The sequence below is a fragment of the Clytia hemisphaerica genome, unplaced genomic scaffold (genome assembly GCF_902728285.1).
Source record: "Clytia hemisphaerica strain Z4C2 unplaced genomic scaffold, Clytia hemisphaerica genome assembly, whole genome shotgun sequence".
NCBI lineage: Eukaryota > Metazoa > Cnidaria > Hydrozoa > Leptothecata > Clytiidae > Clytia > Clytia hemisphaerica.
Window position 1 is genome coordinate 1,234,229 of NW_027103699.1, and position 12,470 is coordinate 1,246,698.

At 33.5% G+C, this 12,470-nt stretch overlaps 1 protein-coding gene across 1 annotated transcript; it reads right to left on the bottom strand.

Moving 5' to 3' along the window:
- Positions 1-1,727: 1,727 nt before the first annotated feature.
- Positions 1,728-6,176, bottom strand: LOC136803925 (diencephalon/mesencephalon homeobox protein 1-B-like). Its single transcript, XM_067060648.1, has 4 exons — positions 5,896-6,176; positions 5,556-5,710; positions 4,257-4,435; positions 1,728-2,150 (listed from the first exon to the last, which is right to left on the bottom strand). The coding sequence occupies exons 1-4, from the start codon at positions 6,129-6,131 to the stop codon at positions 1,728-1,730; spliced, it is 993 nt and encodes a 330-aa protein (XP_066916749.1). The 5' UTR covers positions 6,132-6,176.
- Between the last annotated feature and the right edge of the window lie 6,294 nt (positions 6,177-12,470).

The window sequence follows — 12,470 nt, forward strand, 5'->3', positions numbered from 1 at the left end:
TTCCAATAAGTTACATTGCATTACATTTACATTGTCAAATTGGCATGTAAGTATTTTTCGAGTTCGAAAAAGAAATGGTATCTCGTTATGTTTTCACTATGTTCTACTCATGATGTTTAAATTATATCTGCTATGTGTTATTACACTCTTTTTTATATGCATAACGTTTATAAGCATACTTAGGCTCAAATTCGCTAGAAAATAAGCATAATGCTAAGCATACTGAAATGCAATAAAATTTATGCAGCTTTTCTAAAACGCTGACCTTTTTAGGGTTACTTTTAAAGCTGTTTGAGCTTTCCTAGACCAAAGATTTTCGCATGCGGCCTTCTTTCTATGAGCCGAATTCTTGTTTCGACTTAAAAATTCGAAATTTTCTAAAAGAAACCAAAGAAAATCAACAAATCAAAGTCTGAGCATATAATTAAGCATAAATTAAGGCTGAAAATTAGATTTTGCTAAGCATATTGAGCCTCGACCCGAATTTCTCGTTTGCTTATAATTTAAATCGCTTGCCGGTAGATGGGTAGTTTTTTATTTTTAACATTAAAACCTGTTAATCTTTTATTTTTAGAACTAGAATTTATCCTGGATTAAGGTATTTATTGTTTTCTTTTGCCATTTTCTTTACAAATATGGCAGATCTTGGCGACATAATATGCCTAAACTTGTATTTTTATTTACATATGCCATCAAAAAATAACTTGACCATAATTTCCGCATTTTATACTTTCTCAGGAAGTTTTGGATCGATATCCTTTTGCTGGCATTCAATGTCTATCCAGGATATACTTAAAGAGACCACCGATATCACATTCGTAAGTCTTTTCCTTCTTTTAATCTCTTTATTATTGCCGACTTTGCCAAATTCGACCTTCTGGTTGACTTGATCCCTTCCGGTCGTAAGAAAATCACTTTTCGAAAAAAAAACCACATTCGTCTGGCGTCTAGGCCTTCGTAATTGTATCTTGCCGGCCTTTTTCGCGGCCCTTTTCGGCCCACACCGAACAGGGTCGTTAAGTCAGTTTACATACCAGAACTCCCGAAATTCACTAAATAGGATAATTTAAAGACTAGTCATTCCATAAGTTGAAATACAAAGAAAAGTCAACTAATTTGGTAACTTTCTCATTTCATTAGGCTTCGAGACAGTAAAAATCGACGAGAATTTTTACTAGTTGATTCAACTTTTGAAAGTTTTGTAGCGCGATCTTCACTTTTAGCCTAAACAAGTCAAACTTCTATCAGGTTTAAGTGTTTACCATAATTTTGACAATATTAAAACAGATCAAATTAGTTTTATTTGAAATATCTATTAAAAGTTCTTTACATTTTTTAATTAATAAATACTATATTAATATTACCATAATAATAATTTTCAGCATAATTATTGAACGTGTGTAAAATGCATCTTTTTAAATGAAGAGTATATTATAAAACAATACATCTAAATGATATCTAAAAATCTTGACTTAAAAAGGCCTTACTCAAAATTCCAAGTAGATTCGGGTGTATATAGGTATAAGGCCTAAACTTCTTATTTAAAAGGAAACTAAACTCTATAAGATTGCAGTCTAGCACTTATTGAAAAATCGTTACTTAAGAAATTTAATGAAGTCAATTTAGAAATTCTCCAGAAACAAACATTTTCAAAAAGCTTTAGTTATTTACAAATTTTATTAATTGCTCATTAAAAACAATCAGCCTTTTTAACTTTCTATAACAAATCAGGATATAAACATTCTTCTAGAGGCATTCAAATTTTCACGAGAAGGGCTTGCATTCAATGTCATGGGTGGCCATTTTGGGCTCAAGTCCATGTAATAAGGTGGGAAAGTCGTACCCCTGTATTTTCGATATAATTCTGGTGGGTAAAGTTCGTTTTGTGTGTGATTCGGATAATTTTTAGTGTCTTCTTGGTTAAAAGGATTCCATATTGTTTTATATTCGTTCGATAGTGGCGTTTGACGGGCGTTATAGGGTGCTGAAGTTTCTAGTTTAGGGTGTAGTAGAAGATTTACAGGGATATGATCTGGGGATGGTATCTGTTTGGTTGGTTTCGGTGGTGATAGTGATTTTTCGCGTTGTGAATATGGAGATGAACAGCGCTGTGTTTTCCGGTATTTTGCACGACGATTTTTGAACCAAACCTGGAAAATAAATGAGTGAAATTTTTGAATTTCTGCTGAAATTGATTTAATTGAAGTTCAGCATCTATTTTAATATCTTCCTTGAAATTGGATCAATGGAAGAAAGTTCGCATCAACCTGAATTTTGACCACGAATAAGGTTTAAAAAGGTATATTCTGCTTCTTGAGAATTCGTAAAATATAGTCAACATTCAATTTTAAGCTTTGCTCAATTCACGAGAATTCATGCTGATCTCAACTGTGGCTACTCAATCAATATGTATTTCATGAAAGCAAAATAATTGAGAAGAGGTTAAGTCCTTTTGATGGCTACCTGAAGCGTAACGTAGTAAAAAGTCGGCTTATCAAAGAAAATTTCCAAATCTCTCAAACGTCAAAAAAGACTTTTTTTATCAATCTCATAATCCAACTTTGTCAACCCTCCATGATTTTTTTCAACTCCTTGTTTAACTTAAGTGCGTTTAGTAATCCTTCGAAAACAGTTTTCCCAGCAGGTTTTTTTATGATCCATTGAATTTTAAGGCATCTCCCTAGCTAGGGTTACTTAACCCTTTCGCTTTATTATGTTAGAATTCAGCCAATCAGATCAAGGCTCTCAGTATAGGTTACGTCATATCTTCCTTTGTTTCGAGCGTAAAACTCCTACTCTATCACTATATGAGTAAGACCTAAAAGCCTAGCTGTCTATTGTGTAGACTACCTCTGTGCAGCTCTTGAGTCGAATTTTCTGCACCCATTTTCAGTATAGGGGGTAATAGAAAAAATTTGGTATAGGTAAAAGCAGCCGAACAGTTTAAGACGAAAGTCCAGTTGAGGTTTTATGAGTATTTAATGAGTAATGTCTACGTACTGTAACTGAAGTAGTGTGAGTTTTGTGATCAAACAAAATAAATGTCCAATGTCTCGGTTAAATGAAAAAGGTGGGTCATCGTAAAAATAATTGCATGTCTGTTACCCCACTGCGATGGAAAAGCATTTGAAATTTCCGTTGTTGTGTTTCCTTAAGCTTACAAGAAGTTGAGCCAAAATCCACAGTTATGTGAGAGAGTAAAAAGATTTAAAATTATCGAATAAATCGTAATTTATCGTACACGATTACCAAAGAAGTATCTGATCTTTCATAAGAATCTAGTTGGTTTATATTCTGACGTTTTGGTGTTATGTTTTCTTGTAGATAAAGGGTTTTTAGGACTTCAGGATATTTCAAGGCGTATTAGAAAATATAGGGCTGTTGTGTTAGTTATGAGCAAATAAAAGAAGAAACTATGCATTTTCATTTCTTCAATAAGTCATAAAAAACTTATAACCAAATGACCTTAAGAACCCCTTCTCATCCATCAATCTGTCAGAGAAGCATTATCATTCAGGAACGTATTGTTTATATGATATCCCATAAGGCGATTAACCTTTTTCACAGCTATCACTAGATATGAGTAGCAACTTGCTCTTCTAATACACAGTGGTCACTCGCTCTTCTTTGTCATAATATATGACATTTTGTTTGTGAATTGATTGAATACTATACTAACTCTTTTTTATAAGAACAACGAGGCTCAAAAATGACAAAAAATGAGAACAGTTTAAGCGTCAAATCAGTAGAAATCAGGTATGAATCCTAAAGTACCTCAAAACAAGAGCTTATGGTAATAAGAACAATTTGAGACTTAACTGACTGATACTATTGAAGAGTGAGCCTCAACAGAAATGCATACAACATATTTTGATTTTTGATGGGTTCTTTTGTGACGGGATACCATAGCGTTGTCAGAACTCTAAATTTAAAGTACTTCTCTTTTTTAAGTAGATAACAGACTGCGAAGAAAATTTTTGCGGTCAACATAGTGCAGCCCATCATAACATTTTTCCCGGATTCCTTTTTGTATTTTGTCTAATGTTTGTTTTTTGAAAAATGAATGATATGATAAGCGCATTAAGGAATTATCATAGCTCTATTAATTATTGGAAGTTAACTTTAAGCACTATTAAGTGATAGTTAGAGCTGAAAATTTCTACCCGGTTCAGCTCTTGTTGTGTAGCTTAGGGGCTTTTGCAGTTTCTCTGAATTCATTAATAAGGAAAAATGGTGAGATATCCGGGAAATCTTACCTGGATTCTGCTCTCTGGTAACCCAGTGAATGTCGCTAGTCGTTCGCGTAAAACAACATCGGGATAGTGGCTCTTTTCGAAGGTACGTTCTAACGTTGTCAATTGGTGATGTGTGAAGGCTGTTCTTATTCGGCGATGCTTTCTATTTTGTGAATGTTTTCTACTTTCTAGTAAGACATCTGAAAAAGGAAATGATTCAAATCAATAAAGTTCACTCTTGTAAACAGGAAAGATGCAAATTTCCATTTTCCTTGAAACAGAATAATGTTATCGGAGTCTTTGGTCGTTCCCAGGGTATCCCATGCTTTAGAACATTTTTTATTATGATAGGGGTACATCACTAAGAAAATGTTTATGTAGAATAGGAGATTCAGATACTCACGTGAGATGCACTTTATTGATTTTCAAATTTTTAGACCTTATCGGAGTACTGGGATTCGCTAAGCTTTTGAGTAAAAAAGATAATCTTATAAAAACATCCTCTAAAACCGGTCAACTTTGAGACTACTATCTTTGAAAATGATATTACCTGATAATTTTATCACTAAGATTTCCTTTTAGCTCGTTTTGTATTCAAAAAGCTTGGTTATAAGGTTTATACCACAAATTATTTTAACATTCACAAACATTTATACCCACTGTCTCAAAATGTATTATAGAAATATTTGGTGTTGGTTAGAATAAATCGCATTTGTATTGTCTGTGAGTTTCAGATGTTTATCGCCGATGCTGCCTCTCTCAGTCTAATGCTTCAGTATATCTTAAAGCCGGATAATAGAGGCATTATAAAATTGACTTGTGAATTAGTTTGATCGAAATTCCTTTAGAAATTTATCTCGTCAAAGCTTAGACCTCTTCTTCTCTAACGCCAAGACTAAATCGTTCAAGTGACAAAAAATAAGGTCTTATGTGGCTTACAAATATGAAAAAGGCAATTTATGTTCTCCTAGTTAGTAATTTATGAAAAGCTTTTGTTCTATGCCTTCTTTTGTCTATATTGGTAACATTTGTAACCTTCTGCCAAAGGTTTTTATTTAAATTTGTGAGATAAAGTTATATTTTATGCAAAAACGGCTTGCTGGCATTCTATGTTTGTTGCAGTTCCAGACCCGGCGGAACAACCATAAAAGTGGGGCTGAGGGCTCAAAATGAGATAAAATTCGCTAGGAATTTGAGAAAAAAATCTCATTTGCTCAAAAGTGCCGGGCCTGAGTTCAGGAACAATCTGTTTAAACACTTAAAGAAAAATTAAGAACTAGGGTGCATAATTAAACCCAAGCCTGTTATTCATCCCCTTACCTGCGAGTCGATCTGTTAGATTGAAAGTTGACGATACTCTTGATGATAACGAAGTTTGTTGCTGTGAGGGTGTCCGTGACGTTTGATAAGATTGATCTGCTGGCGGTGTAGGTTGTTGACGGTCCTCGTGGTTTGTTGATGTATATTCTCCATGTCTAAGTTCAGTAAAAATTAAAGTTTAGGAGCTACCATGGATTCTTAACTAACCCTAAGGTTTTTATCACTATAACAAGAAATATTAACGACATCGTTGTAGGAGTTCTTGGTTTCAAATTTTCTTTACGTCTTCAAGTCATCAGTAAATAAGGAAACTTTATAGGTAAAGAATAATTTAACTTACCTTTTATGAGATTCTTCTTCCATTTCTTCATCGCTACTTTCTTCGATATTCACATCTTCTTCATCTTCATTATCATCATGTTCAGAAGAAATTCTTCGTTCTTCCCCACATGAAATACTTCGTCTGTTACTCAATAACTCTTCTCTGGTGCTTAAACCGTTCGTTTGCGAAGGTAGAGAACAACCTGGTGATAACAGCCTCTCGATAGAGAAAGATATACCTTTTGATTGTGTCATTATTTTAATTTTTCTGTGCCTACTTCTATAAAGATATAATTGAGAGTCTTTTAAGCAAGGATCATTTATAGTTTGAATCGCAGATCCCTACAAAACTGCCGGTTTGATATATAAGGAGCACAAATCTGTTAGTGGATGCCAGCAGCCTAGATTATCCCCAGGCACGATATTTTATATCTTCTAAATTCAGGTTTAATCGAAAGGGTAGACAATCGTTAAGCATGATCAAGTTGCCAGTCATGAATATATACTGCACTCAGAGAAGATTTAAGGGGAGAAAAAATTCTTTACCCGCATATCTTATCTCTCCATTTACAGGAATTCAAGTACCTACCATTTTACTGTTCTCGTTATGTATCAGAATTTGCGGCTTTCAAAGTTTGAAAATCACGGAAACCTGTTTTTTACCAAAGGTTAATCAGTTCAAACAAAAGGAGTTTTTATTTTAAAAATCTGATAATGAAGTGCTCTATAATCCAATCAGAAATTGAGTTTTAGATTCAAAAGATAAAAGACCAGGGGCTAGGCTTAATTCCCATTGTTTTATCATAAAACTGGCTACTGTGTAGGTGTTTCTTGACCTATGAAAGGAGTGGAAAAGTTGATGATGTTTTTTAATAAAACGAAAAGCTTATGCTGAAAAATATTTGTTGAAATGTTTTTTGAATAATAATTAATTTTCTGGCTATTTTATTACAACGAGTGGAAAAGTGGTGGTTAAATAAAGGAGGCAGAATAAAATTTAGGCCTGAACAAGTGTCGTACAGTTGAGAAACTGACCAAAATTGATATTGAAAGTAACTAAGTCAATAATTGCAATTTTATTCAAAATTTATCCAAAACTCAAGAAGTGAGGAAAAAGATAAGATCGACAATCAAACTTCAACCATTTGTCACCTTGTTGAATCTACATACTAAAACATGTTAACACTTGAAAAAAAAGTTTTGATTTTTTTTAAACAAGTTTGAAAAATTTCGATTTAATCAGGATCAAGAACAGTTTCCACTCGGACAAAACACAATCACTAAACAAACAAAACAACAAAGAAAATCTTTAACCAAATAAAATTTCAACAATAATCGTGTTAAATCCTTCATTTCTCACTTAACCATTATCCCCTAACTTGATTTCCTTAGGTAAATAATTGAGGTTCTGAAAACAGTTAACACCCTGTGCCTTATCGGTGATCAACTCTATCTTAAACACACAATCATACATATGCTAATCACATCATTAGACTTAAAACTAACACCAAAAGTTGTTTTTCCTAAATTTAAAGTAACCCCTTAATTAAATATTGAAATCTTCTCGATTTGGTTGACCTGTAGCTTGTGTCGACAAATTAAGATTTTATTAATTGTTTGGAATTATTAATTAATGAGTTTTAGAATGAACCATTTTTTATAGGTAGCTAATGATTTGCTGATATCAGCAATTATTTTGATGCATACAGTGATTTGATAAACAAACCAAAAACCAAACTAATAACCAACAGAAGTAACCAAAAGACCTTTAAAAATGTCTTATTCTAAAGGTCACGCGCCAGAAAGAAATAAGCTCATCCCAACCCAGATCACTCCTTCAACAAAAAAGCAGTACCCTAAAAGAAGAAAAATACACATGTCTAATAAATAAAAGCAATCCAATACTCTGCTGACTTTTTCATTGTCTTTTTTGTATTGTCTTGCTTAAGTAAAAGACGTTTCTAATCTGGCGTATTTAACCACTATATATATAAGGCTTTACTAAAGAAATTTTGTTACATGAAAGGTTAGGTAGCTTTGGTTATAAGCATTAGCTAGTCTTTAGCCTCGAGTCTCCAAGTAACCACAAACACTTTGCGGGCTTACATAAAGATCTCTATACTTAAATAAAAAAATGACTTAGAGTCATATCTTCTTTTCTCCATTCAATTGTCAATACAAATCCAATTAATCTCTATCAAATGATATCAATTTCTGGAATTTCTTTTTGATAAAGTCTTACTTTTTAACTGTCTCTCTTTTAGTTTATAACCTTAAAGTCACTTAAGATTTTCTATTGTTACACTACTTAAAATTTTATTGAATTTTGGAGCGTTTAGCCCGGTAATATAGACGAGAAACATAAATAACCTTAAATAACAACTGTCCTAATTTAATCTTCCCACCCCGTATTTCAACTGTATCCCTCTAGTTCTAACATTAAAGCCACTTAAAACTTTCTATGGTTACAATACATACGTTACATCTCTTACAGTTCACAACATTAAAGTCACTTAAAATTTCATTTCCTTTGATTACCTTCATTTAAAATTCTTGCATTTTTAGCCTGGTAAAAAGATATTCAAGGAGAATCCTACAAAATTCTAAATTCTAAGTGTCGATCTTATGTGAGCAAGCTAGTCGGTACATTTTATCTCTGTATTAAATATATTGACCGCACTTTAAAAGCAGGACGACAATTGACTTCAAATTGAATCTTAACGTCTACTCCGCTTCACGTTAAATCAAGTATCAAAATTTCTATTTTGAATAAATGAAGTTAATTCAATTGTGATAATAAATCACTAACCAAATAATTCAATAACAGATTTTCAAAGATTAAAACTTTCTTAATACTGTGTCGAGTGCTCTACATTAATAGAATTAAGTCAATTATTTCATTTCGATAAGTAATATCTGATCATATATTTCAGAAGATTAAGCTAGGTTTACCACAAGTTCTACCAAATTTAAATACAAGTATGTTACGTGTGCTCATTTCCTGATCCATAACCTACTGTATGGAAGATTAAGCCTTTTGCGCTCCTAAACCGCTGCTACAATCCCCCAATTTATATCTGAGACACTTCACATGGCTCCCCTTTCCCCCACTGTCAGCGTTGAGTACTCGGCCATTTCCGGACACTCATCACTGGGGACATCCGGGGGACGGATTTTTATCTTTCAAAAATGTTTAGAATTCTTCTGTCTCAAGATATTTGTTTAGGGATTGTAGGAACACGGTCCTCTACCACCACGCTACTATAACGTAGCCCGTCATTCATCGGAGAGCGAGGTCTTATCATCTCTTAAATATCTTCGTTACCCTCTAAAATTGGAGTCTCCATAACTCGAACCTACAACTTGAGTGTCTCTTTAATTCGAACAAGTTTTCTTGTCCCTTCAGTTAACAATGCATAATAAAATTACTCCATAACTCCAATTTCCTTAACTCGAATAGATTTGCATGCCCAGAGTAATTTAATGTTTTCTTACCGTTGACAACATTGAAACATCGCTATATGCTAGCGTGATATGAATTCTCGCTACAAAAACCCTTACCCGTCCATAAACACTTACCTAAGGAAACACTTTTTTCAAGTAATGGTACTGAGGGTAATTTCATCCCAAAATTCAATGCGACTCTCCAGGTCTAGATTTGATAGATGTATGCCGTTTTGACCTTTACCTTAGGTAGCTCCCATCGAAGTGACACGCAAGTGTAGAATAGTTTGTAGATGTAACAAAATGACACGATCTTACTGTCCTTTTAATGTTTTTGAAAACGCTTAATTCTTCTCAGGGGGCCCTGATCAATCAGATTTCTGTCACATATTTTTGACGATCAATCGACTGAATTGAATTGTTGGTTAATTTGAATACAACAACGGTTTTCTTTTTTAAGGGTTCGGAAAGTAAACTAACCAAATCATTAATTCAAACCGATTCTCTTAAGAAGGTATGTTCTTCTCAAATTGGGGTAGTTATACAGGGGTGTGGCGCTGGACAGAGTACCTCTTTAAACCTCCACGAAATCCAGCTAGGGTCGCAAAAAATGCTAAAATAGAAAATTCACAAAATTTTAGGCATGGGAAAATCTTTTGAAACTATTTTAGAATCTCAGTTCTATTAAGTCGGAGGGTTCATTTCTCGAAGCTCAGTGACACGCCCCTATCAGTCAGCATGGGCAGTACCCATCCCAACAGTTAACTAATTAGAGAAGTAATCATTATTTTATACATATCTTTTATTTATTACCTAGAAATTCAAACATAATAAATTGAAGTTGAGATAAGAATTGTTTGATACTCAAAGTTTCACGCAACTTTTCGTCACGATCTTCAGTCAAAAATTCTGATACTCTTATCTCAACTTCAATTTATTGTGTAAAATGCTTCCTCCGGGTCAAGCACTCTCTTGCTGAAGAAGATATAAGCAACTTATGAAGAAATTCAAACATACAAAGCTCTCACATTATGTTTCCGAAACTAATTTTAAGTTTGACACTCCTCAGGATTCATACCCGTTTATTATATACTGTCCCTACTCGGAACGAATCGAAGCGATCGAATCTAGTTTCAACTATCTCCCCCTCCCCCTGATTGGTATGTTGCACCTTGTAATTACGCAAGCGTCGTGTCAATAACCAAACTAATCACGAAACATGCCTTAATACAGCCATCACTATAAAGAGGTTTTCTCCCAAATAAAGAAAAACACTGTTTATATTATGTCTTGATTTCAAACCTTTAAAATAACAAGTTAGTCTATTTCCTTATCAACTTCAATTTTGAAGGCCGCCCTACCGATTTCACTAATCTTAGTGTGTCAACTGAGGCTGAACCGAACAAGATCAAGTTATTAGGTTCTTTTTATTTATATCAGGAAAGACCCTTTTTTTTCTCCTTTCTTGTCTTCTTATTGAGATTGAAACAAAAAATGCTTGTCTTTATTTCAACCCTCTTTTGGATCTACTTATCTTTGATCTATCCTGATTAAGGATTTCTTCAAATCTTTTACTTTTGCTATAGAGAAAGATCACAGTAATTTGAAATCTCTAAATTAGTATAGGGACTAATTCCGTTTTTTACTTTCTTTTAATCGCTGACTTTTTCTACCTTCTTCAAAGAATGGATGACCGTATGCTTTAAAATTTTTTATTTCGAATAAGTAGAAATTTAGATTTCAAGCCGATTGTACCACGAAGGATAAGAAGTTGTGGCTTGTTGATCAAGGGGAAATGCTAAACTGAAGTACTTTAAATTTCAAAATGCATGCTGTCTGCCTGTTGGGGTACCCGTGGGTTATGTAACTAAAAAAGTTTTTGCAGAAACAGGAAGAAACTAGGAGTTTTCAATTATACGCTGAAGGACAAGAAGAATTTCCCAATAGTTTAGAAAACCAATTTCATAAAATAGGGGGGTTCAGAAAAAAAATAAATTTTTTTGTGGAAAAAAAGTAAAAAAAACTGGATAGATTAATGCTAATACTTGACGTGGCGGATACTTTTATTATGAAATTCAAAAAATATTTTTCTCGTTCTCTTGATGTTTTTATCTCCTTTTTCACACGTATAAACCTCTCAATAAAAGAAGATAATGATTATCTCGAATTTGTAGACGACATTGAAGTGTGTGTATATCACCTATCACCAATTTATACTGTGCTAATCCTACTCTCTTTGACCACTCAAATTTTGTTTTCTAATCTTCATAATGTCATTATTTGCCTCTTTCAGATTTCGCTTTATGTCAAATATTTAATAATGTTTATTTGAATTTTATCCTTTATTTCGAACTCAAATCAATTCGAACTTGTTCAAAATTCTAATTGAGAATTAGTTCGAATACGAGTTCCCTGTAGTATTGTGATAAGTTGGCACTAAACCCTTTAAGTGCCGTGTTGTAAATTGGACATGGGTTGCCCAGTTTGAGCTAGAAATCGTCATTTTTGATCTAACTCGTAGAAATTGGATTGTGCTTCATGGTCAAGCAAAAAAAATATTTAAAAGTGAGCCTTTCCAGTGAGATTTTAAGCCAAAAAAAAAAAAAAAATGCAAACATTTGACAAAAATCCACTTTTTTGAGATTTTGACCGCTTTTTGACCATTTTTGGTCAACGAGTGATCCAAGAACCTCCAAATTTGGCCGTGTTTTACTTTATTGTTTCCTCTAGCGAATTGATTTTAAGTTTTACCACTGGGCACCTTTCCGTCATTCAGTCAGGTCCGCGCAGACTGATTTAATTCCCTTAACCTACCTATTTTAGCCGCCGCCCACCCCGCAATTCCTAAATCATGAAATTTACCTCTTTTGGTGTAGAATGGTTACCTCATAATTGTCAAGATAATGGTCTGGACTCACTGGTGCCAGTAGAGATTGGGGCGAGTTTGCTCATGCGCACCATTTCCAATTCAAATTTTAACACGTGATAACGATACGAAAAATAGTTTTTGTTTAAATAGGTGGGCGAGATTTTTTCGTTCTTAAATGATTAATCCATCTTCCTTAATTCTCACAGATTATCCTAATGATCCATCTATTTATTTGTTTTCCTAATTATTTCTTCATGAAATTTCTCTCCAAATTAAAGTCC